We start from the raw sequence: 27,089 nt of genomic DNA, 5'->3' as shown, positions 1-27,089 counted from the left end.
TAGTGGCGGCTGTATATAAAGCACCATCTACATGCAGCGAGTGAGCTCCCTCTAGTGGCGGCTGTATATCAAGCACCATCTACATGCAGCGAGTGAGCTCCCTCTAGTGGCAGCTGTGTAGCCAAAATTCTATTAATTAAGGTTTAAAGGGAAGCAGAGGATTTTGAGCAGTGTGAGCGTTAACCCTCCAACCCCTACAATGATATTAGAGAGCTGGTTGACAACTTATTTCCCCCACAGCAGGTTTGCAGTGGTCTTACGATTTGTGTATACCCCCACCATGTCCTGCTCCCACTTACATGCTTCATTTCACAAAGAGACTAACAATATTCTTTATTTTATTTAATAAAAACCATTTTATATCTAAACAAAAAAGCTAAACAAACAAAATGCAATAAAATAAGATTACATCCTAAACAGAAAGATAAAATCCATGTAAATTGGATAAATTCTTCAAAAGAATCTTGTCAAAGACAATAAAGGTTAGCGAATCACCCCCTTCTACTCGCGGCGAGGTAACCTGTGGCTCCACGCTGCCGATGCCCAGTGCCACGCTGGGACTAGTAGTTCCTTCCAGAGCCAGGCGTTACCAGCGCTTACACCCCCCAATCTGTCGATCTGCCCCTTGTTACAAATCCTGGTAGCTTCACAGAAAAGCGGTACCAAAAAAAATCAGCCTCGGAAATGGAAGGCAAAAAAGGGCGTACAAAAATAGATCCAATGGTCGCAAAAGGGAAAAAAAAAAAAAAAAAAAAAAAAAAAAGTTGATTAACCCCTCGAATGCTGCAGGGGTCCATAACTCACAGTTGTGTACAGACAAGCAGTCCTCGGCCCAGAGTTCACATTCACATTTGCCGCCAAGCAGGGATGACCGGGTAATAGCGGGCGCCGGGTCCATGCCTCGATATCGAGCGAGCGGGGTTATTGCTGGGTTAGGAGAAGTTTCTAAACAATTTTACACAATTTTTTTGCTTAATTTGTGCAAGATGCAGACTGCGATATAGAGCAGAAAGTCCATAGAAAAGAAAAAAAAGGAACTGCGGGCCAATCACATGACCAGCGGCCTCGTTGGCGTCCATGATGGCAATTATCAGCAATGAATTAAAAAAGAAAGAAAAGGGGAAAAAAAAAGTATTCCAGACTGCTGCAATACTAAAACGTCATAGTCTTTGGTGGTCCATGGCTCAAGAGACAGGTGTGGGGGAGGGGGGAATGGATCCGTCCCATACAACTCTGGAATCATGAAGAAACTATTCGGACGTATGGAATGAGGCACATGGCGGTGATCATCCACCGACGCAAAAGGCAACTTGATGGAGCCGGACATTAGGGGGGCTCACCAGTGCAGGAGGCGGGGGCGCTGGTGTCATCAGGATGAGGCTTTAAGAATAAAGGTCCAATGGAGAAGCAGCCGTGAAGACGGATGTAAAACAGGTCGGGAAAACCCTGGAAAAGAAAGATGGGGGATGAAGTCTGGCTGGGGGGGGACGTTATGTTTTATATGCAAATCCAATTCTTATACACCTGGCAATTCCACATGTCTGCAGCGGAGGCCCTGAGCGTCGCCTCCTCCCCAGCCGCCGAGGCCCTGAGCGGCGCCTCCTCGCCAGCCGCCGAGGCCCTGAGCGGCGCCTCCTCGCCAGCCGCCGAGGCCCTGAGCGGCGCCTCCTCGCCAGCCGCCGAGGCCCTGAGCGGCGCCTCCTCCCCAGCCGCCGAGGCCCTGAGCGGCGCCTCCTCGCCAGCCGCCGAGGCCCTGAGCGGCGCCTCCTCGCCAGCCGCCGAGGCCCTGAGCGGCGCCTCCTCGCCAGCCGCCGAGGCCCTGAGCGGCGCCTCCTCCCCAGCCGCCGAGGCCCTGAGCGGCGCCTCCTCCCCAGCCGCCGAGGCCCTGAGCGGCGCCTCCTCCCCAGCCGCCGAGGCCCTGAGCGGCGCCTCCCCCCCAGCCGCCGAGGCCCTGAGTGGCGCCTCCCCCCCAGCCGCCGAGGCCCTGAGCGGCGCCTCCCCCCCAGCCGCCGAGGCCCTGAGCGGCGCCTCCTCCCCAGCCGCCGAGGAGACCGGCATGGCTCCTGCACAAACCATAACCGCGCCCATCACATTATGCCACATGGACACCAGGGCCGAGAACTGCTGGCACTGACCTCACTTAATCAGGATCTCCGGGGGCCGCGTCTCGTCTGTTGAATTCTTCATGTTTTTCTCCGACTCTTCATTGGATCTGTAAGAGAAACGTTGCAGCATTAAACCTCAGCAGTATACAGGGGGAGAACCTGCGCTTGTAACAAGTAAAGAGCCCCCCAGGCAGAGACAGGCCAATAATCAGCAATGTGAGGGAGTCGGACCCCTAGGGCCAGAAATGCATGCTATAGGAGTAGCACAGCGCCACTCTTATAGACGTGGTGGTGTCGGGTACTGCAGGTCACCTACGATGACTATTGTGGATACTCACCCCAGCAGGTCCCTCACATCCTCCACTGTAATGTCCCCAGTTGTGTCCAGAGTGGTGTCTGTGCTGTTTAAGGGCGAGTCCAGAGGCGAGGGCGATAACGTGGTGCTGTGCTCACAGGAATTGGCTGAAAAAAAATAAAAATAAATAAAAGTTTAACCTCACAAATCTGAGTATAAAGTTTACATTGAGCAGAATGGCTGGGATCAAGACAGGCAGGGATCACGCTCACCTTCAGATACGAGCGGGGTGCTGTCAGACTCGCGGGGAATGTGCGTGCCGTTGGCTTGGGCGTTTTTGGGGGATAAGGTTTCCTTATTACTGGAAGAAGGAGAAGTCGATAAGCTTTCCAATAATAATGCTCCCCCCCAGGGACAACAAATGGGACCCCCAGCTCCTTACCTGATATACAAAGGATCGTGGGGGCGATCAAATTCCACCAAGCAGAGCGGCTCTGTGATATTCTTGGCACTGAGAGAAAAACGCTCAAATTCGGAGGGGGAGATCAGATAAAAGCCTAAGAGGGGGAATAAGAATAAAGGTCCATGACGGACAATATTCTGGCGATCCCACCGCTTCCCCTGTATCAGAAGACCCCCGCAATGTCTGACCTTGGCCGTACTTGGTGAATACGCAGGACGCAATCCCGCTAATGTCCTCCTTGCGGATGCAGTCGTAGCGCACCTGTGGCCGCAGACCGGGCACACTGAAGACATGGATGTCGCCCAGGTTGGTCAGACACGTCAGGCAGTTCTCGGAGTAATCCTCAGACGCAGAGCTGGTGAAGGTGGACAGAGCCACCTTACGTACCCGGCAACCTTCATGCGCCGTCAGCTTGAACTTAGTTTTGGCACTGACTTTGGGCAAAGTAAAGACCTGGAGAAAATAAAAGGCAGAGATCGGGAACAATGCCAGGCGGCTGCTGCGTAAAGCCCGGCGTCTTCTCCAAGTGATGTAGACTGACCTTAAACTGCTCTTCGGAAGCGATGAGCACAGAGTGCGTCCCCTGCATGTCAGGAGCTTTCGCCAAGTCACGCGACACCTCAAAGGGCTCTGGGAGAGGGTTCCCTCGCCCGTCCAGGACCGCGATGGAAACAACTGGCGCTCGATGCATGAGTTGGATCTCTTTCCCAAGTACGGCTTCTGCAGAGCGGTCCGAGAACTTCTCCCGAGAAGGGACCTCCAGCGCGTAAGCAAAAACTGAGCCAGAGTTAGTGCCTGCCCACATTGTAGGACCATGGTGGACGGCTAAGGGAGAAGATGAAGAGTCACCAACCGAACTATACAGGGGGGGCAGTATCATAGTAGTTCTATAGCAGGACATAGGGGGCAGTATCATAGTAGTTATATTCTTGTACATAGGAGCAGTATTATAGTAGTTATATTCTTGTACATAGGGGCAGTATTATAGTAGTTATATTCTTGTACATAGGAGCAATATTATAGTAGTTATATTCTTGTACATAGGGGCAGTATTATAGTAGTTATATTCTTGTACATAGGGGCAGTATTATAGTAGTTATATTCTTGTACATAGGAGCAGTATTATAGTAGTTATATTCTTGTACATAGGGGCAGTATTATAGTAGTTATATTCTTGTACATAGGAGCAGTATTATAGTAGTTATATTCTTGTACATAGGGGCAGTATTATAGTAGTTATATTCTTGTACATAGGAGCAGTATTATAGTAGTTATATTCTTGTACATAGGGGGCAGTATTATAGTAGTTATATTCTTGTACATAGGGGCAGTATTATAGTAGTTATATTCTTGTACATAGGGGCAGTATTATAGTAGTTATATTCTTGTACATAGGAGCAGTATTATAGTAGTTATATTCTTGTACATAGGGGCAGTATTATATAGTAGTTATATAATAGGACATAGGGGGCAGTATTATACCTGTAGTAGTTATATAGCAGGACATAAGAGCAGTATTATAGTAGTTATATTCCTGTACATAGGAGCAGTATTATAGTAGTTATATTCTTGTACATAGGAGCAGTATTATAGTAGTTATATTATTGTACATAGGAGCAGTATTACAGTAGTTATATTCTTGTACATAGGAGCAGTATTATAGTAGTTATATTCTTGTACATAGGAGCAGTATTATAGTAGTTATATTCTTGTACATAGGGGCAGTATTATAGTAGATCTATGAGAATGATGCTCACCGTCCCGCAAAAAGGTGTCAGCAAAATACAAACAGCGCACCACGCCAGAAAGCGAGTCATCTGCAGATCGCGGCTCGATCCTTCTCTGCACGGGCGCTATGTCTAGGTCATGGGGACCCGGCTGCTCTGCTAAGTGTGCATTGGCCTCTTGGAGCTGGAAAGCAAACAGGATAAGTGAGTTTGGGGGTCTTGGGTGGTCACATGTACCAGAAGCTGTCGTCAGTCACATACCCTGCTGTTGGGGTTGGCGGGGTTCAGCCTCTTCTTCCCAGATACCCTGCTCTTCCTTATTCTTCGGAATGACTGTCGGAGAGACTTCTTCAGAGACTTCACCCGGGACAGGGGTCCCTCCATGGCCAGGGAGTCATTGGGGTGCAACGTGCACCTGTAGAGACAATTCATTCATTATTAGTGGCTCCAGCAGCCATTTATACCCAGACGGAAGCCCCCCCATCCTCATCTCCAGGGACTGGCACAGTCAAAACAAGCAATCCTGGCAGGATCCATTACACCGCAGCGCTGCGACCGCTAACAAACCGCTCTTAAGTTTAACGAGCTTCAACCATAAACCACTTAATGTATCAAAACATGAGACGTCTCCGCGTTCCCAGGACCAACACTGGCACAGAGACAGCGCGGTGCATTATTAATGAGGAGAGGAGGATGGGCAGCAGCCGCTGCGTACGAGAGGGCAAGACCACCGAATCGGCTACGCATCAGTCATCAGCTTGTAGGTAAACCTAAAATAATGAACACGATCAGTTCACCATCTGATTCTACAGGGGGACGGTTACCTGGCCAGGACTGGACTCCTCCGGTGATAGTCGAAGACCCCAAATCCATGGCTGGTGCCGAACGCCACCAGATTCCATTCTGAATGCAAGGACACGGCGGTGACGGCTGCAGGCGGCATACACTGCACCAGCAAGGTCGTCTGGAAGCCGGGCGGGAAAAACAAGGAGCCGTTTCTAGGTGTCAACCTATCGTGCCCCTTCCAGGTGAAGCCCTCTCGGTCTTGTAGGAGGTCGACGGTGGCCACGCTGACCAGGTGATCAGATTTATCATCATTCAGATCCATGACGAGAACCTAGAAGAGAAGAAGCAGCCAAACAAAAATTACCCTCCATCTGTATCTAGGTCAGATCACGGCCCTTAGAGGGTCCTATAAGAGGGTCCTGATGTCTCCCCGCTCAGGGATGGTGGCATTACCTGTCCTGCAGTACCTGCCACCACCAGCTTGCTGCTGTACTTGCAGAGAGCGATCTTCTGGATGCCCAGCCGGGGGTCATCACTGTATGGGTCAAAGCAGCCCACCTGGAAAAAACACAGCGTACAGTAAAGTGAGACGTATGTAATGAACCTGTATATACTATAGCTTAAACTCAAATCACGGCAATTGTATTTCCCGTCTGCAGAGGGCGCTGTCGCTACAGATGGATTGTCAGATGTTTGAGGAGGGGAGCGCGGAATGGTTTTTGCTAATCCCTCACTGCTCCTATGACAGCAGCTTGGAATCAGCTTTGGGTGTGAATGGAGAAGTAAACGGCTAAAAAAAAATAAAATAAAATAAAAAATTTTAAAATAAAAATCTGTCCAAGGAAGAAATTGCAAAGTGGTGGTGTCAAAGTTGGACTAAGGGTTGGAGAGCTTTATTTTTCTTGGGGGTTACGTTATCTACAGCGCCCCCCGCTGTGTCAGGATGCAGATGGATTATGATAGACTAAATCTGCGGTGTGGACAAATCCAAAAACATTACCTCGTCCTCCTCCGAGAGCAAAAGGAAAGAGGAGAGGAGTAAATCACAGATGTGAGAACACACGGCCGGGTCGGAGCGGAGATCAGGGCGCAGCACATGGGGGAGAGCTGCGCACCAGATGCTCCGCACACACCCGAGCCAAGAGCAAACACAACCCAGAGACAGGAGACGCCGGCAGCCATGAATGGAACACGTAAACAGCGGCGGCTTCCAGAGGGTTCGTTCTGAAAATTATTAAAGCAAAACCACAAGTCCCAGAATTCCCTGACAATGCATGATACAAAATGTAGTAAGCTTTGCAACCCCTGGCTGTCAAGAGATGCTGAGAGTTGCAGTCCTTAGACCATGTGGGTATGCTGGGAGTTGTAGTTTTGGAGCAGAAATCCCTTTAAATTCGCACCTTGCGGAACGGCGGCCAGTCCTCATCTGCGCTCTGGTTCAAGCTCTCGTTGTGGTCGCAGTCTGTCTGGAAGATGCCGGCGGTGGAAAGCTTATAGAGCGGCCGCAGAGCAACACCGGAGGCGTCCCAGAAGCGCACGGTGCCATCCTCGTGTCTAATACAAAAAGGCAGAGAGCAAAGAAGTTGGAGGGGACGCAAGGTGCAAATAATGGGGTCCCAATGGGCATTTGAGGAGACAGGGTTCACAAAGGCGGCAGGATGAATCAGCGGCGCTCCCCGCTCACTTCTCCCCCGCACATCTGGACTTGTGCTGACCCCCGACTCTACACTCCCAGCTCCCGGGGGGGCTTTGCTCCAGTCGCAGGATCTGACTTTCCAATGTTCCCATCCAGTTCCTGGCTCAGCTGCTCCAGAATAAAGGAGAGGCCCCCGCGAGCCCACACACAAGCCCGCGTTCCTCCCCTGCAGCTCCAGATAACACAGGAAGGCCTCCCATCCAGGACGCCGGATTACGAGACCTAGCCCAGGACTCCACAGCGACACGTCCTAAGGGGGCGCACGTGGGAAGTCGGCCAGATGCTAAAAAATGGTTTGTTTAATATCCCTCTAAGAACACATCTTAAATCCAAATACGACTGGTCCATAAAAATCCCCTCCCCATGGCCCAAATTCCATCATAGTAATCCCCGTACCCTGTAAGCAGCAGTCCCCTCTGGGAAGGCTCCTCGGCCAGGCTCTTCCCACCGTCTAGGGGCCAGCTCTGCAACAGAAAAGACCCATTTATCAAAACATCAGGAACAGAACGGCTTCATCCAAAAATAGGGAGCAGGAAATATTGACGCATCCGCTCTCCAAAATGGAGGACGGCGCGGGGAAAGCGCTGCACTCACCACAGATGAGAAGTGCGGGTTCTGCTGCTCGCCGGCGAGAATGATCCGCTCCCAAAGCTTCAGCGTGACGTTGGAAATGTGATAGGAGCAGGTGATGGCCGACGAGTGGAGCGGGGCGAGGTATGGGGCAGGGATGGTGGGCCAACCGGGGGTCTGAAGGTCAATTGCCACCAGCTCTTCCTCCACCAGGACCACCAGGGCTGAGGGGTTGTCAGAACCTAGAGACAAGTGGAAGAAATGTGAGCAGATGATCGCTCGCTCCTTGTCCTTAGGCCGAGCTGCGGATTTTGATAATTCACGTCCAAAGCCAAGAATTTCTGATCAAAAAGGAGGAAATCTGACAGCAATGAATGGAGGGAATGGGCGAATGTCGGGCAACCTGTCCGCTCACCGCTGGTCGCACCCAGTGGACTTTTATGGCAAATCCAGTGGAGGGGACCCTGGTTGTGCCATCAATGTCTCCCGCGAGACCCCCCCATTGTATCGTACCATCCTCACTCTTGACTGGAGGGACCGTGAAGAAGTCGATGACGCGAGAGGTGAAGTCCAAGGTCACCAGGTTCTTTCCTTGCAGTATGGTGACGCAGTGGCGGTCTCCGTAGCTGGCGCGGGGCATGCCGCCGCTGAACATGATGAAGTGATTCCTGCAGCCAAGGAAAGGGAAGAAGGAAGGAAATTACTTCCTGACATTAAAGTAGTTAACATCTGCGGCCCCGACACCGGAGGGACCCCAACGTCACATCCCAGGGAGGAAATAACAGCGGAGGCGATGGGACCCCCGTATCTCACCTACCCGCAGCTGCTGGACTGCCACTGGATCTTATTAATCGCTTTGCAGGGAAAGGGACCTAGAAGAACGCAGAGAACACTTGTCATCTCACTACTACTCCCAGGGTTTTCAGTGCCATTTTTTTTCTATGACTTCTTTGCGAGAATGTTGTCCTCTGGGCAAGGTGCGGCCATATATAGACCGTCTGACCTAGATGGACCAGTAGTGGATAAACTGGTTTTTCGGTTTTTCCTAATGGGGAGGGAGGAGGTGAACCCACCGTACGGTATTGTGGAGGTGACGGGCTGGGACGTGGCGGAGGAGTTGCTGCTCGCGGCCCACACCATGTATCCTCCGTCGCTGTGAGACGTGATGAAGGACGAACCGTTGCTCTCGCAGTACAGACTCTCCAGTTGCTGTTGGGTAAAAAAAAGAAAAGAAAAAATAAATAATAATAATAATAATAACAACAACAATAATCTTCATCATCCCCGGGCAGAGGAGGAGAATCGTGGCAGGTTGGATTCTCGTAGTCACCTGGTTCCCCAAGAAGTGATGTTCCCCCTTCCGGGAGTCTCGGTCCCACACGGTCACCAGTCCCCGGCTGTATCCGATCAGTATCTTGCTCGGATGCTGTGGATGCTGCTGCAAAGACTCGACCGGACCGAGGGTCTTCCCACATCTGTATTCTTCTGGAAGGCTGTAAGAGGACAGTACGTACAGGTCACATGGAAGGGGGTCCGAGATAATCTACAATGAACCCCCACCTAGATGCAGATGGGGACTACAAGGCCCAGCACAATGGCCTCCCAGCGCACGGACGCCCCTCACCTCTGCAGTATCTCGTCTTGTAGCAAGGTCTGATCTTCCAGGAGTCTGAAGGTCGGGATCTGGAGGAAGTAGACGCCGCCACCTTCCGTCCCCAGAGCGGCCACGTCACAGGAGGCCGCCACCAGGATCACTGTCACGCGGGTAACGCTGGGAGGGGAACTGAACACAGACACAGACCGTCACCATCCGCTCACCAGGAACGCAGCCAGTCAGAGCGGACAACCAGGATTAGAAAAACATCGCCCTTTAATTCAGAAACAGCACCACACCTGGTTGTGTTGGGCATTGCAGCACGTCTTGTATGAAAATGAATAGGGCAGGGGTGCAGTACCACACACAACCTGCAGAGAGGTGGCGCTGAGTTGTGTGTGTGTGTGTGTGGGGGGGGAGTTTTTTTTTTTCTCCTAATCCTAGACATCTCCTTTAAAACAATATAAAAAAAAAAAAAATTATATATATATATATATATATATATATATATATATATATATATATATATATATATATATATATATATATATATATATATATATATATATATATATATAAAATACTAAAGGTCTTGAACAAGGGACACCGCAAAGCTTCCACCAGAGTGACCGCCGTCCCCCTCCTCACGCTTGTGTGCTGTCACTATATGGGGCCAGATCCACCCGACCAGGGGCTAGTGTCTGACCTCTTGGAGGTCATTGCTTCCAAAATCTGCAGTGCATGGTGGGAAAAATACTACGCATAACCTTCCCCAATCACAATGTGGTGCATCAGTGGGCTGCAGCGAGTCTCTCGCCCCCTGTAGTAAAACTACAACTCCCATCATGCTCTGGTACACGGGTGCAGACCGTTCTCTTCCTAACAGACAAGCGTGACAGAAAGAAGGTAGGGGTGTGAGTACTTAGCGCAGTCGAACCCTGGTCGGCCTGGGAGGAGGAAGCTGCGGGTTTCTTCCAGGTAGGAGCAGCCATCTTTCTGCTGCAGCTCCCATAGGTGGATGGTGTTATCGTCCAGCAAGGAGAGGAGTCGACCCTGGGAAGGAAAAGGAAGGACAGATTTTTTTTTAATCAACGGAGCTGATAACCAAATGGATGCATTTCTGCAAACAACCAGTAGTTGGCGCTATAGAGACATTAATGAAATACAGGAGGTGGTGCATGACCCCCATCACTAGGAAATACGCCCTATGGAATATTAATAGAGGATTTCTGGTGCCTCTGCATCAGTTACTGCTGACGTGGCATCGATGGCGCCTGCCAGGTAGGACAGACGCACAAGAACCGCCATGAGCTGACAGGCCGCCGACCACTTCAGCCGCAACTTTTCTGATGTGGAAGCAAAAGGCGTCTATTAACCCCCTTTAACCAGGAGTTTTCAGTTAATTTTTAGATAGGGGAAAAAAAAAAAAAAAAAAAAAAAGTCTACCTGTCCAGGTAAGAAGTGCATCTGGGTCACGGTGGCGGTCTCCTTGTGCAGACCGGTAAATTCCACGCCGGGGGCGCCATATCTAAAGGACACAAGGGGTCAAGGAGATGAACTCGTCTACGGTCATAGCGGGTAGGGTGGGGGGCTGGAGAATATTTATAGAAGCGGAAGAGATAATCCGCAAAGGATCCAAGGAGCAGCGGGTGATGGGCAGTAGATCAAGATGAGGCCTGTTTTCAACACAGATCTAGTCTTCAGAACATGTCTAAGACGTCCCTTTAAGTCAGAATATTGATCTCCATCCCAAATTGTAAGTCCTTGACTTACACTAAACATTTTCATCAACTCTATAACAAATCCCCAGCTGTACAATACTGTAACAAGGCAGCAAACAAGTCTCCTCCAACTGCAGAGGACCCAAAGCTTTCCTGCCCAGAACCGGCGACATCCAAAAGTGCACCTCACACCAATGATTAAACCTCATAAGTCAGCGATGAGGACACAGAGCGGGGACACGTAGTAAATCAGGAGGACAAACCCATTCATAGTCCAGCGACTAATGGACCCCTGCCAGCACCAAGACCCACTGCAGAGAGAGGCAGGTCGAGGAGTGACCAGAGGGGCAGAGACACCATCACCACGGGGCGCAGCAAGAAAACAAAAACTATATCTACATAACACACCAAAAGATAGAATATATTCTATCACACAAAAAAAAAAAAAATCCCTCAAACAAATAATTTACAAACATAACTACTATAATACTGCCCCTATGTACAAGAATATAACTACTATAATACTGCCCCTATGTACAAGTATATAACTACTATAATACTGCTCCTATGTATAAGAATATAACTACTATAATACTGCCCCTATGTACAAGAATATAACTACTATAATACTGTCCCCTATGTACAAGAATATAACTACTATAATACTGCTCCTATGTACAAGAATATAACTACTATAATACTTCCCCTATGTACAAGAATATAACTACTATAATACTGTCCCTATGTACAAGAATATAACTACTATAATACTGCTCCTATGTACAAGAATATAACTACTATAATACTGCCCCTATGTACAAGAATATAACTACTATAATACTGCTCCTATGTACAAGAATATAACTACTATAATACTGCCCCTATGTACAAGAATATAACTACTATAATACTGCCCCCTATGTACAAGAATATAACTACTATAATACTGCCCCTATGTACAAGAATATAACTACTATAATACTGCTCCTATGTACAAGAATATAACTACTATAATACTGCCCCTATGTACAAGAATATAACTACTATAATACTGCCCCTATGTACAAGAATATAACTACTATAATACTGCCCCTATGTACAAGAATATATCTACTATAATACTGCCCCTATGTACAAGAATATATCTACTATAATACTGCCCCTATGTACAAGAATATAACTACTATACTACTGCCCCCTTAGAAGTTATTAATGAACAGTTGCAGCGTCTCCCGCACGTCCCGGCTTTGTCTCCTGCCTGGGAACAGATGTGTTTGGGAGATAATACGCAGTAGATTTCTGTGCCGCTTGTTACCATGACTACAGAACTTTAACTTAAAGGGAAGAGCAGATGACAGGTCTGGTCCCGCTGACTCAGCAGGTGACGGAGTGGCGCAGAACAAGCCGTTACAGGCGCGTCTCCTGGGAGTTTAATATTTTACATTTAGTCCCAAAAAAAAAAAAAAAAAACCACTTTTCAAGGTACTTTTGGCAATTGCATCATATGCAGTTCTATACACACAGAAGGGGGCCCTGTATAAGAACAGTATATGGCAATTAGATCTTCAATCTATTGGCTATAAGAACGAAGATATATTTTTTGTCTTTCCAATGCAAAATCATAAGGCTGATATTTTTTTTTTATTTTTTTTTTTTTAACACCCCCACCCAGGAGACCACTGCAAAAGTTCCAACCAAGTTCTAATCCAGATGCCAATTGGGAGCGGTAGCAACCGTTATATGGGACTGTGACGAGGCTGAAGCCATCATGGGCTGACAGAGACCCTCACCCCGGCGGTCAGGCCCAGCTGCAGACGCACAATTGTCCTTTTGTGCTGGAGAATAAGCGTCTGTGTGCAGGACGGGTAATGGAACGGTGACCTGGATATTCCCAGCTCACTGACAGCTGTGGAGGACCCTCAGCGCTGCCCCTCATTAATGGCGCCACACGGCAACACTATAGAATAAACGCCATGTGGAGACGCCATGACAGAGACCGGGAGAGGGATAGGGATGTCATCAATAACTGAGGCTCAATCCAACGAGGGGAATTCATGCAGAAAACGGACAGAGCCTGACGACAGCAACAACGTCTGCGGCAGATGTCACTTAAGCTGCCCATAAACAGATTTGTTGGTGGATCACCCCAATCTCGTAGGGATGAGACCCACTAGGCCTGAACAGTATAGGTTGTATATTTATAAAAAACAAAAAAAAACAGCAAGAACTAAAATGAACATTAATGATTCATATTGGAAAAAGTTTAAAAAAAAAAAATTTTTTGGGCATAGAATTTTCCACCTATCATTAAGGCTATGACCCTGTATGGAGATTTCTCCAGGGCTCATTGATGCCCCTCCTGGGGCTGCACAGAGTAGGGGGCAGGGGCATAGTGACGTGACTACTGCATCTTCATTATGTGAAGGATGACGGAACAAACAAGACAGCCCCAGGCAAGAAACGGATGTCAGACACAGCGCCCGCTACAGTGGGCAAAACTCTAATTGCGCCCCTACCCTTCGGGTCACATCAATGCCATCATCTTGGCAACAGGCGCTCTGGGGAGGACAGGGGGCCACTTCCTAGCCCTTGTACAAGGGGCCGAGAAAAATCTATTCATTGGGGGATGTTGCTTGGCGACGCTCATCTCCCGTGCCCTCATCTGAGCGGTCACCCAGAACGATGCCAGGGGCTCAATACAGGAAAAAACGCCAAAAGGGACAGGAGGGAATACAAGATTCAGTACTGCGGTGTACCTAGTATTTTAGGAGAGCCGGGTGATGGTGTCTATAGCGGCCATATTGGTTATTATCCAGCTTTCTCAGAAGCAGACAGTGACAAGACTTCAGAACCTGGATCCACTGCTGACAAGCACAGCGCATGCACCAATATTGCAAGGTGCATGCACAGTGATGTAGCAGAGCTGAACAGACTTACGCACAAATATCTGGGCCATGCATCATGTCGACCATTTTCTGTACATATGCCAATTAAAGAGACAGAATAGCCTTTACTGTCCTATAGTGAGGTCCGGACTTCCTACCTGTATGACCCCCTCTTCTCGCCCCGAATAGCCCTCAAAGTGTCATATGACCAATTGTAATGAAAGGATACATCTTAACAGCTCCGGATTTTGCACCGATCGCCATAATCCGCAGCACAGGGTCGAAGGCGAGGGAGCTCGGCTGGTTGGGGAATCCATGTTCTACAGTCTGGAAGGAGAAAAGAGGCAGGTGAGAAGTATATAAACCATAAATATTAATAATCAGAATTCTATATACTGTATCATTCAATTACCAAAAAAAAAAAAATATCTAGAGTCATCCCGCCAGGCCTCTAGAGTCCAGTGAAGACCGGCAAGTATCCGCAAGACACATCTGGAGCCGCATATCAACCAAGGAAAACATCTAGATGGCTTAAAGAGATTATTTTCCCATCTCCAGAAAGGCCATTATTGGACAGAACTTGTAAATACAAGCAATTTTGCAATTTACCGCTTATTAAAATTTTCAACCGTTCTAGAGATATTAACACTTTTAGTTTGTTTACATCTCGTTGCCTTAGAAACCGACCACCACTGATAGGCAGTCCTTACAAAGTCAATGGAAAACATCTCGTAAGTGCCGTTTTGAAGCTGGCAGGGATTGCCAAAGTATGCAGTTACCTCCAAATCCTGGCCACCTTCAGCAAAGGGCTTACAATCTAGACAGCAGTGGAAGTCGGTCTCCAGGGCAACGTGACATGCTTTAAACAAAAAAAGTGTAATATCTCAAGAACAACTGCAAATTTTAAACAGTAAATTGCAAAAGTGATTATTTTTACAAACTATCCGACAATGTACCCATTTATAAAAGATGTGAAAATCATTTCCAAAAAATAAATTAAAAAAAAGTAATAAAAAAAATACATACGAAACACCGAGAACTACCCAGAACCTTCTTGGAATCTACACAAGACCCATCTGCTAAGAAAAAAGAAGTATAAACCACCTTGGCGGTAAGCGAAGCCCTGCTAGGCGCCCTCCCCTCCTCCTCACCCCTAGCCCGCTAATTGGCACCTCAGCATCTACAAGACGAACGCCCCATTACACCTGGACATATGAAAGCCTCCTTAAAATCCAATACTTCTTGACCTTCCAAGAACTGGGCCCGTTCCAACAAAACAAGGAGCGCAGCCAACATGAGGCGACGCCGAAAAATAAATAAAGCGAGTGCAGCATCTCCCCCATCCTCCCTAAACCCCACCGGTGAGGGAGGTGCTCCTTTAAGCAGGTTGAACAACGTCACTCTTCGCCCCCTGGGTGAGATCACAAAACAGCTGCATCCGCTATGGATAAATTATCTCTGCCACAATCTGATTTTAATTATGTGCGAGTGATATGGCCGCCCCTCCTTCCCCAGATATGCGCCTTGTAGACGAGAATATGGGGGCGTCACTACATCCACCGTGGCACAGCTGATTTGGGATTTTTCCAGTCTTTGGAGGACCCAATTATGTAAACACCTTGCCAATGTCAATGAGAACAGTGTAATGCCCCCTCTCCCCTGTGGGGGCAGTGTTGGCAAACTGAACATTTGCAGGCAGATCACAAGGTTATAACTGGTCAATCTGATATCTAGAAACAAGCAGTAAAAGTTTTTGGTAAAACATGGGGTACACATGTAAGGCACCAAGATCTAGAGTGCAGGTGTGAATTTACCAAAATGAGAGCCATTTTATAGTGGCAACTGCTCCCTAATTTTCCTTTATCTCTATACTAAGGTGAAGGAAGCCTTATTTCAGTGCACCCGAGTCTTTTACACCACAACTATGCAAGTAAAGGCTTCAATTATCACAACAGGCCTCGTTTCCCATAGCAACCAATCACATTGCAGCTTTCATCTTATTTTATGCTCTGGAAAAATGAAAGAGTCGCTGTGATTGGTTGCTAAGGGTAACAAGGCCTGCTGTTTTCCCCTCCTTAGTAAGGATCGAAAATGCCCAATGTTCTTGGAAACAGTGATAAAAAGGAAATAATATTCACTCCACAACATCCCAGTCCATTTATTGTTTAGGGTGGACACAGCCTCAGGGCTATTTTATTTTAAAGACCTCAATAACCCTTTAAAGGGGAAGTCCAGAATAAGGAAACAATAACTGCTTTTGCTCAAAAATGGCTTCCTCTTCTGGTCGGAGGAGGTCAGGTGATCATTTCAGCCATGAATGGGGCAGGTGTAAGATTTCCTGCAACTATTCCATGCGGTACAGTCCCATTTCTCTGTTCATACTGTGAGTCCTGAATATAATGTCATAAATGCAGTAGAGACTGACACTGGTAGACGCACATGACAGAACATAAAAAAAAAAAAAAAAACCAACTGTTCATATTAGGGTGGATCCCTTTAAGACGCCCATACACAAATCTTTACATAGGAGGACCAGAAATGGCTCTATAGAAGGGGTGGAAGATCATAGGCGGCCCCCCACAGCTGGTCGGTCAACGCCGTTCCCAAAGGGGCCAGGAATTTCTAAAGAATTTCTTAGGCTTGGTCGAGGAAGTTTAAACTAAAAACAGCGACGTCCATACAATGCAAACAGCGGATACCGCGGGGAGGGCGGACGCAGGGATGTATATAGGAGGTATATAGGATATGCAGAAGATTCCATCTAAAGCGCTGCAGCCCTCCCTCCATCAGATACACGGATCTGCGAGGAGATGGGGGCGCGAGAAGGAGGAGATGGGGAGAAGTTTAGGGACGACCATTGTTCCCATAGAGCATCTAATCCAGGACTGGAGAAAAATGGGGCTTTTGTCCTCCATACACAAAGTGCACAATACCCTAAAGAGGAGGGGGACGGCGGGGGTAGTCATTACTCCAGCTCCGGCCATAGAAAGGAGGGCCAGATCAGAGAGACCGGACCACAATGCTACCCCGGGAAGAGGGGCCTCTGCTCAATGACCGGAGGTAGCCTTTCCCAGGATTAACTGCTTACATGCCGATAGAGGACTGCAATGCAGAGGAGCCATGAGATAGGAACGCAGTAGTAAAGAAAGGGTTAAAGAATAGTGAAGGGAAAAAAAAAACAAAAAAAAAAAACACAAATTGATTACAAATATAAAAAGGAAGGATGAGCACCACAATCCCTGCACAAAGCTTCATAAACATCATTAAGACCCCCCCAAAAAAAACCTGGAGCAGAGACTACAAAACTGACCTGGCACCCTGCAGAGAGCGCTGCACCACACGATGCATACCGCTAACATCTGCACAACATGGCCGATCTCATCAGCACGGTACTCCCATCTCTATACCCATGTATATTCTAGGTTTAAATGGACGGGTCACAATCAGATCAGAAAGCGCACGATCTGCCAGCGAAGAGGTCATATATAATGCAGAGAGGAGCGCGGAACCTTTAATAATTCACGTCCTTGCATAAGGCACAGAACAGAAACTAGACAGAACACGAGAAAATATCAGAGCAGAATTATGAAGTATTAATTAGGGAGCAGTATTATAGTAGTTATATTATTGTACATAGGGGCAGTATTATAGTAGTTATATTCTTGTACATAGGGGCAGTATTATAGTAGTTATATTCTTGTACATAGGGGCAGTATTATAGTAGTTATATTCTTGTACATAGGGGCAGTATTATAGTAGTTATATTCTTGTACATAGGGGGCAGTATTATAGTAGTTATATTCTTGTACATAGGGGGCAGTATTATAGTAGTTATATTCTTGTACATAGGGGGCAGTATTATAGTAGTTATATTCTTGTACATAGGGAGCAGTATTATAGTAGTTATATTCTTGTACATAGGGGGCAGTATTATAGTAGTTATATTCTAGCACATAGGGGCAGTATTATAGTAGTTATATTCTTGTACATAGGGGCAGTATTATAGTAGTTATATTCTTGTACATGGGGGGCAGTATTACAGCGGTTATTTTCTCCTACATGTGACTGTGGGATTATTGTGTGGTAGGCGATTACCACTATTGTGACTTTATATGTCCTATAAGACGTGCGGGGAGGAGGAGGACCTCTTTACGAGTTCATTGTATGGGCCCTCGGCCTCCCAGCTGTCTGACAAGATCCATTACAACACACTGGAGTCTACTCGGCTGAGTCAGGGAAGTGGCACTCTGCTGAGTGTGTAGGAGGGATCCAGCTGCTGCACCCAGGACTATAAGAAAGAGCAAAAAGGGAAAAAGGGATTTTTTATTTTTTAATTACAGGGAGAAACAATGCAACAGGGAGTCCTCAGACGAGGCTTTGCCCGGGCTCGGGGCCCAGGTTCGGTCCCTGCGGGCCACCTCTGGCAATGCACAAGTTTATCATAATATCAGTGAAGTATTTCTGCGCTGCTGCTATCTGACATGATTTGCCGTTTTATGGACTTCTAATGTTAATGCCTTGCAGCTGTGCAGTCACAGGATGAACAGGGGAGTCGTCCGCATGGAGCCCACCTTCCTCTCCATCTGCCCTGACTCCATCACACTCAAAATCAGCAACCTCCAAGCAGTTACCAAACTACAACTCCCAGCAGACAGCGGCCATGACAGCATCCAGAGCAAATGAATCACTACACACATCATATTGGGAAAGCTGGGTGATGAGTGTAGCCACAGGAATCACCCAGCCTCGGATATTCTGATCCATTATCAAGGTTGATATATTTACATAGTCAGAGAATGCAGGGTAAAACAATGATAAGATGATGTAGCAGCGACCTTTATAAATCACCCAGCTTTCCCAGAAACCAGTGGAGTTATTCCTGATTTACTGGGGAAATATTCTCTAGTCTGCACATCCAAACACTACATGTCCCAGATCCAGCAAATGAGGCGGACAGACAGAGTCAGCTCTCATTAGTAACACAATAGGATGATACAGGACTAAATCCCCAGCAAAACCGGATGCCATACGGTGCCAGGGGGTTAAGAGAGGAGCTGACCACCACTAAAACAATGCCACAGAACGCCAGTACATAAACAAAATGGAGCAAGAAGAATCTACGTCACTGTGTACATACATTACTGATCCTGAGTTACATCCTGTATTATACCCCAGAGCTGCACTCACTATTCTGCTGGTGCAGTCACTGTGTACATACATTACTGATCCTGAGTTACATCCTGTATTATACCCCAGAGCTGCACTCACTATTCTGCTGGTGCAGTCACTGTGTACATACATTACTGATCCTGAGTTACATCCTGTATTATACCCCAGAGCTGCACTCACTATTCTGCTGGTGCAGTCACTGTGTACATACATTACATTACTGATCCTGAGTTACATACAGTATTATACTCCAGAGCAGCACTCACTATTCTGCTGGTGCAGTCACTGTGTACATACATTACATTACTGATCCTGAGTTACATACAGTATTATACTCCAGAGCAGCACTCACTATTCTGCTGTTTATTCTTGAAAATGGTCAGCAAGCTGTTCAGCCTCTCTCCTATCCTCTGACCTGATATCTTATAAAGAACAGGGACACTTGGCTGAGATACTAAAATGTGGAAGAAATTAAGCAGTGGAGGGTGGGGTTGTCTTACATCAGGCTTGTTGACAGTTTCCAGTAACAAGCAGAATTGCTAATGCAGCTCTGCAAACCATAACTAAGAATCAGTGGAAGTCATCTACAAGATTGGGTTCAATAGCGGACACACACTTCTTATAAATAGTGCAGACTTATGCTGCTGGTCCTTAACAACAAATCATTGGAGTACGGGGTCCCAGAGCTGTAATCACCCCCCTCTGCATGCAGGATTAGCAGTTGTTTGTAGGAGTGTGGCAAATCCAGAGACAAACAGGCTACTTGCACGGATTTTATTTATGTTTAAGTCTCTGCTTGCGGTTAGTGAATAGAAACAAAAAAAAAAAAAAAAATTTCTTCTGAATTTAAAGAGAATGGCATGAAGAATGATCCATCGCTCCACCCATCAGCGAGAACGCCGCTCCTCCAGAGCAGCACGCCGCTCCTCCAGAGCAGCACGCCGCTCCTCCAGAGCAGCACGCCGCTCCTCCAGAGCAGCACGCCGCTCCTCCAGAGCAGCACGCCGCTCCTCCAGAGCAGCACGCCGCTCCTCCAGAGCAGCACGCCGCTCCTCCAGAGCAGCACGCCGCTCCTCCAGAGCAGCACGCCGCTCCTCCAGAGCAGCACGCCGCTCCTCCAGAGCAGCACGCCGCTCCTCCAGAGCAGCACGCCGCTCCTCCAGAGCAGCAACACATTCATAATACAAGGAACATAAGTGTCCTTTGTGGGGTGTGGGGGACTCTGTACTTCTGATAAGACCAAAGTAGCTGCTCTGGAGGGGCACAAGCAGGACCTATTAGACCCCCAGCAGGATACTAAGCATTTCCTCAAGTGCAGCCTGAGTTCAGCTCTGCCAACCTTTGTTTACAGGTGGCAAATGTTCAGCTCAACAGCTTCGGAAAAAAGTTTTGTGGGCTTCTTATAACAAAGAAGCACATTCCCCCCCACCACTTCCTTAACTTTATTGCTTGTTATATTCTCACGACTATTTGTGGCTGCACCGCTAAGTTCTACCATTACACCTGTTCACAAATAGTGAGGATCGTCCTGACCAGGAGCTGACACCGACCTCAAGTCAGAGCAGGAAGAGCTCGCAAAGGATTCTGACACTCCTGGCTTAAGTTTCAATTACACTCCAGAGCAGCACTCACCATTCTGCACAAGTAACTGTGTACATACATTACACTCCTGATCCTGAGTTACATCCTGTATTATACTCCAGAGCTGCACTCACTATTCTGCTGGTGCAGTCACTGTGTAAATACATTACTGATCCTGAGTTACATCCTGTATTATACTCCAGAGCTGCACTCACTATTCTGCTGGTGCAGTCACTGTGTACATACATTATATTACTGATCCTGAGTTACATCCTGTATTATACCCCAGAGCTGCACTCACTATTTGCTGGTGCAGTCACTGTGTACATACATTACTGATCCTGAGTTACACCCTGTATTATACTCCAGAGCTGCACTCGCTATTCTGCTGGTGCAGTCACTGTGTACATACATTACTGATCCTGAGTTACACCCTATATTATACTCCAGAGCTGCACTCACTATTCTGCTGGTGTAGTCACTGTGTACATACATTACATTACTGATCCGGAGTTACATCCTGTATTACACTCCAGAGCTGCACTCACTATTCTGCTGGTGCAGTCACTGTGTACATACATTACATTACTGATCCTGAGTTACATCCTGTATTATACCCCAGAGCTGCACTCACTATTCTGCTGGTGCAGTCACTGTGTACATACATTACGGATCCTGAGTTACACCCTGTATTATACTCCAGAGCTGCACTCACTATTCTGCTGGTGTAGTCACTGTGTACATACATTACTGATCCTGAATTACATCCTGTATTATACTCCAGAGCTGCACTCACTATTCTGCTGGTGCAGTCACTGTGTACATACATTACTGATCCTGAGTTACATCCTGTATTATACTCCAGAGCTGCGCTCACTATTCTGCTGGTGCAGTCACTGTGTATATACATTACATTACTGATCCTGAGTTACATCCTGTATTATACCCCAGAGCTGCACTCACTATTCTGCTGGTGCAGTCACTGTGTACATACATTACATTACTGATCCTGAGTTACATCCTGTATTATACCCCAGAGCTGCACTCACTATTCTGCTGGTGCAGTCACTGTGTACATACATTACTGATCCTGAGTTACATCCTGTATTATACCCCAGAGCTGCACTCACTATTCTGCTGGTGCAGTCACTATGTACATACATTACATTACTGATCCTGAGTTACATCCTGTATTATACCCCAGAGCTGCACTCACTATTCTGCTGGTGCAGTCACTGTGTACATACATTACATTACTGATCCTGAGTTATATCCTGTATTATACCCCAGAGCTGCACTCACTATTCTGCTGGTGTAGTCACTGTGTACATACATTACTGATCCTGAATTACATCCTGTATTATACTCCAGAGCTGCACTCACTATTCTGCTGGTGCAGTCACTGTGTACATACATTACTGATCCGGAGTTACATCCTGTATTATACTCCAGAGCTGCACTCACTATTTTAGGCAACGTTCACATTTGCGTTGTGCGATGTTGCGTCAGACGCAACAACGCACAACGCAAACAAAAACGCAACAAAACGCACGCAAAAAAGCTGCGTTTTGCGACGCATGCGTCCTTTTTTGCCGAAATTTGGACGCAAAAAAAATGCAACATGCTGCCTTTTCTGCGCCCAACGCTTGCGGCCAAAAAAAACGCATGCGTCGCAAAACGCAGCACAACGCATGTCCATGCGCCCCCATGTTAAATATAGGGGTGCATGACGCATGCGGCGACGCAGCGGCGCCCGACGCATGCGGCGACGCAGCGGCGCCCGACGCTGCGTCGCACAACGCTGATGTGAACGTAGCCTTACTGGTGCAGTCACTGTGTACACATATTACATTACTGGTTCTGATTATACCCTGTATTATACCCCAGAGCTGCACTCACTATTCTGGTGGTGGAGTCACTGTGTACATACATTACATTACTGATCCTGAGTTACATCCTGTATTATACCCCAGAGCTGCACTCACTATTCTGCTGGTGCAGTCACCGTGTACATACATTACATTACTGATCCTGAGTTACATCCTGTATTATACCCCAGAGCTGCACTCACTATTCTGCTGGTGCAGTCACCGTGTACATACATTACTGATCCTGAGTTACATCCTGTATTATACCCCAGAGCTGCACTCACTATTCTGCTGGTGCAGTCACTGTGTACATACATTACATTACTGATCCTGAGTTACATCCTGTATTATACCCCAGAGCTGCACTCACTATTCTGCTGGTGCAGTCACTGTGTACATACATTACATTACTGATCCTGAGTTACATCCTGTATTATACCCCAGAGCTGCACTCACTATTCTGCTGGTGCAGTCACCGTGTACATACATTACATTACTGATCCTGAGTTACATCCTGTATTATACCCCAGAGCTGCACTCACTATTCTGCTGGTGCAGTCACTGTGTACATACATTACATTACTGATCCTGAGTTACCTCCTGTATTATACCCCAGAGCTGCACTCACTATTCTGCTGGTGCAGTCACCGTGTACATACATTACTGATCCTGAGTTACATCCTGTATTATACCCCAGAGCTGCACTCACTATTCTGCTGGTGCAGTCACTGTGTACATACATTACATTACTGATCCTGAGTTACCTCCTGTATTATACCCCAGAGCTGCACTCACTATTCTGCTGGTGCAGTCACCGTGTACATACATTACTGATCCTGAGTTACATCCTGTATTATACCCCAGAGCTGCACTCACTATTCTGCTGGTGCAGTCACTGTGTACATACATTACATTACTGATCCTGAGTTACATCCTGTATTATACCCCAGAGCTGCACTCACTATTCTGCTGGTGGAACCCCATGGAGAATACTAGGGACACTATTCACAGCCCCCCACCATAACAGCGTTGTGGTGCAGCCCCCTGATCCCTCCGCACTATATCGGGGTCAGCAGATACACGCAGCTCAGCAGCAGACCCCTGTGCAGCCCCCGGGGGCCCCACCACAGTCTCTCCCGGCCCCGCACCTTATTGAACGAAAACAGCTCCTGCTTGATCTTCTCCCTCTGGGGGTCGTGCCCCTGCCGCCTGAAGCGAAACTTCATCATCTTGCCCGGCTCCCGGAGCGCACACGACCACCGCCGCCGCCGCCACTCTCCGCAGCCAGCGTTCACTCACACAAGCGGCCGGGCAACTTGATCCAGCCCGGGTTGTGATTGACGTATGGCTCAGCCAATCACAGAAGCCAGATTCTGGCTCGGATTTCGACGGCGTTGCTCAGCTTCAGGCCTGTCTGTGCGCATGCGCCTCTGAGCGCAATGCCTTGTGGGAGGTGTAGTTTCTGTGGAGTGGTTTGTCTTTTCTGAAAATCAACATCCTGTGGTGTCTCCTCTCTCATCTCGGCACCTCACTACACTGCTCCGCGCATTGCACAGCAGTGACAGCCTGCACAGGCTCCTCACTACACCGCTCCGCGCATTGCACAGCGGTGACAGCCTGCACAGGCACCTCACTACACCGCTCCGCGCATTGCACAGCAGTGACAGCCTGCACAGGCACCTCACTACACCGCTCCGCGCATTGCACAGCAGTGACAGCCTGCACAGGCACCTCACTACACCGCTCCGCGCATTGCACAGCAGTGACAGCCTGCACAGGGTTGTTCTGGCCATTTTTTTCTGTGTTTTTACTCTTTTCTCCTTTTTCAAAAAGCCTTTATTTAAACTTTATTTTTCCTCCCATAGCGCCTTACAAGACCTCGTTTTTTGCAGGACCAGTTGTAGTTTAGAATGACATCATTCATTTTACCATATAATTTACTGGGGAAAAAAGAGAAAAAAATCCAAGTGGAATGAAGGGATGAAAAATAAAACATTTCTACATTGTTTTTTTAGGTTTTGTTTAATGGCGTTCTTTGTGTGGTGAATATGACTCGGTAACATGATTCTCCAGGTCAGATGGATCCCAAATGTATGTAATGTTTTTATATTTTAGTGAAAAAAAAATTCATAATAAAAAAAAATGGCGTTTTCATTGGTACCATGTTGGGTGCATACGACTTTTCAATCACATTGTATTGCATTTTTTCTAAATAGATGCAGTGACCACCCAAAAAAAATTGCAGTTCTGGTGTTTTCGTTTTTTTCACTGTTTAACGTAGTAGTTTAATAGTTTTAAAGTGGTTAAATAATTTTAGGGTTTGATACACCAGACCTTTACACACTAGGATGCAACAACAACAACAACAAATATTTTCTTAAATTCTTTATTTTCAGATGGGAAAAAATGGGTGATTTTAATTTTTATTTTTTTTATTATTTTATAAACAAATTATATATATTTAATAGATATAGATAGATAATACAGATAATACATAGATGATAGATAATATATGATAGATAATATATGATAGATATATAATAGATAGATGATAGATAATAGATAGAAATAGATAGATGATAAATAGATGATAGATAATAGATAGATAATAGATCATAGATAGATAATAGATGATAGATATATAATAGATAGATAGATAATAGATAGATGATAGATAGATAAAAGATGATAGATAGATAAAAGATGATAGATATATAATAGATAGATTAATAGATAGATAATAGATAGATAGATAATAGATAGATAACAGATGATAAATAGATGATAGATAATATATAGATAGATAAATAATGGATATATAGATAATAGATAGATAATAGATGATAGATAATAGATAGATAGATGATAGATAGATAGATAGATAGATAATAGATAGATGATAGATAGACAATAGATAGATGGATAGATAGATGATAGATAGATAATAGATGATAGATAGATAGATAGATAATAGATAGATGATAGATAGATAATAGATAGATAATAGCTAGATAGATGATAGATAATAGATAGATAAATAGATAGATAAATAGATGATAGATAGATGATAGATAATAGATAGATAGATAACAGATGATACATAGATAATAGATAGATGGATAGATAATAGATAGATGGATAGATAATAGATATATAATAGATGATAGATAATAGATAGATAATAGATGATAAATAAATGATAGATAATAGATAGATGATAGATAGATAGATAATTGATAGATAGATAATAGATAGATAATAGATAGATGGATAGATAGATGATAGATGCATAATAGATAGATGATAGATAAATGGATAGATAGATAATAGATAGATGGATAGATAATAGATAGATGGATAGATAGATGACAGATAATAGATAGATGGATAGATGATAGATAGATGATAGATAATAGCTAGATAGATAATAGATGATAGATAGATAATACATAGATGATAGATAATAGATGATAGATAATAGATAATAGGTGATAGATATATAATAGATATATAATAGATGATAGATAGATAGATAATAGATAGATGATAGATAATAGATAGATGATAGATAATAGATAGTTAATAGATCATAGATAGATAATAGATGATAGATATATAATAGATAGATAATGGATAGATAATGGATAGATAATAGATAGATAATAAATAGATAATAGATCATAGATAGATAATAGATGATAGATATATAATAGATAGATAATAGATGATAGATATATAATAGATAGATAACAGATGATAAATAGATGATAGATAATATATAGAAAGATGATAGATAGATAATAGATAGAGGATAGATAGATAATAGATAGATAATAGATAGATAGATAGATGGTAGATAATAGATAGATAATAGATAGATGGATAGATAGATGATAGATAGATAGATAATAGATAGATGGATAGATAGTTGATAGATGATAGATAATAGATGATACGTAGATAATAGATAGATGGATAGATAATAGATAGATGGATAGATAATAGATATATGATAGATGATAGATAGATAATAGATAGATAATAGATAGATAACAGATGATAAATAGATGATAGATAATAGATAGATAACAGATGATAAATAGATGATAGATAATATATAGATAGATGATAGATAATAGATAGAGGATAGATAGATAATAGATAGATAATAGATAGATGGATAGATAGATGATAGATACTGTAGATAATAGATAGATGATAGATAGATAGATAGATAGATAATAGATGATAGATAGATAATAGATAGATGGATAGATAATAGATAGATGGATAGATAATAGATATATAATAGATGATAGATAATAGATAGATGATAGATAGATAATAGATGATAGATAGATAGATAGATAGATAGATAGATAGATAGATAGATAGATAGATAGATGCATAATAGATAGATGATAGATATATGGATAGATAGATAATAGATAGATGAATAGATAGCTAGATAGATAGATAGACAGATAGATAGGTAAAGAAACAAGAACAGCACCAGCAATGTGGGTACAGAGTCTCCCAGGCATATACCAGTCCTTAATATATATGAAAAAAAAAAAAGATGGAATCAGCACTCCTTGTTTTGTAGAAAAAAAATGCTATTTAACCCAT

At 45.3% G+C, this 27,089-nt stretch overlaps 1 protein-coding gene across 2 annotated transcripts; it reads right to left on the bottom strand.

Annotated features, from left to right (window-relative positions):
* Window positions 1–321: 321 nt before the first annotated feature.
* LLGL1 (LLGL scribble cell polarity complex component 1) lies at window positions 322–23,804 on the bottom strand. 2 transcript variants are annotated; one of them, XM_077274339.1, is made up of 23 exons: window positions 23,609–23,804; window positions 14,072–14,169; window positions 10,683–10,764; window positions 10,159–10,289; window positions 9,267–9,425; window positions 8,973–9,135; window positions 8,716–8,851; window positions 8,460–8,514; window positions 8,156–8,310; window positions 7,667–7,884; window positions 7,469–7,536; window positions 6,777–6,930; window positions 5,830–5,934; window positions 5,415–5,707; window positions 4,852–5,005; window positions 4,621–4,774; window positions 3,405–3,688; window positions 3,052–3,316; window positions 2,843–2,957; window positions 2,673–2,761; window positions 2,444–2,567; window positions 2,136–2,212; window positions 322–1,446 (listed from the first exon to the last, which is right to left on the bottom strand). In XM_077274339.1, the coding sequence occupies exons 1-22, from the start codon at window positions 23,687–23,689 to the stop codon at window positions 2,137–2,139; spliced, it is 3,159 nt and encodes a 1,052-aa protein (XP_077130454.1). In that variant the 5' UTR covers window positions 23,690–23,804; the 3' UTR covers window positions 322–1,446; window position 2,136. The 2 variants fall into 2 exon arrangements, with proteins under 2 accessions (XP_077130454.1, XP_077130455.1); XM_077274340.1 differs by having other exon boundaries at window positions 10,174–10,289.
* Window positions 23,805–27,089: the final 3,285 nt, after the last annotated feature.

This window comes from Ranitomeya variabilis, chromosome 7 (genome assembly GCF_051348905.1).
Source record: "Ranitomeya variabilis isolate aRanVar5 chromosome 7, aRanVar5.hap1, whole genome shotgun sequence".
In the NCBI taxonomy this organism is placed as follows: Eukaryota; Metazoa; Chordata; class Amphibia; order Anura; family Dendrobatidae; genus Ranitomeya; species Ranitomeya variabilis.
Note: the sequence above shows the minus strand (reverse complement) of the source record. Positions and strands in the feature narration are given on the sequence as shown.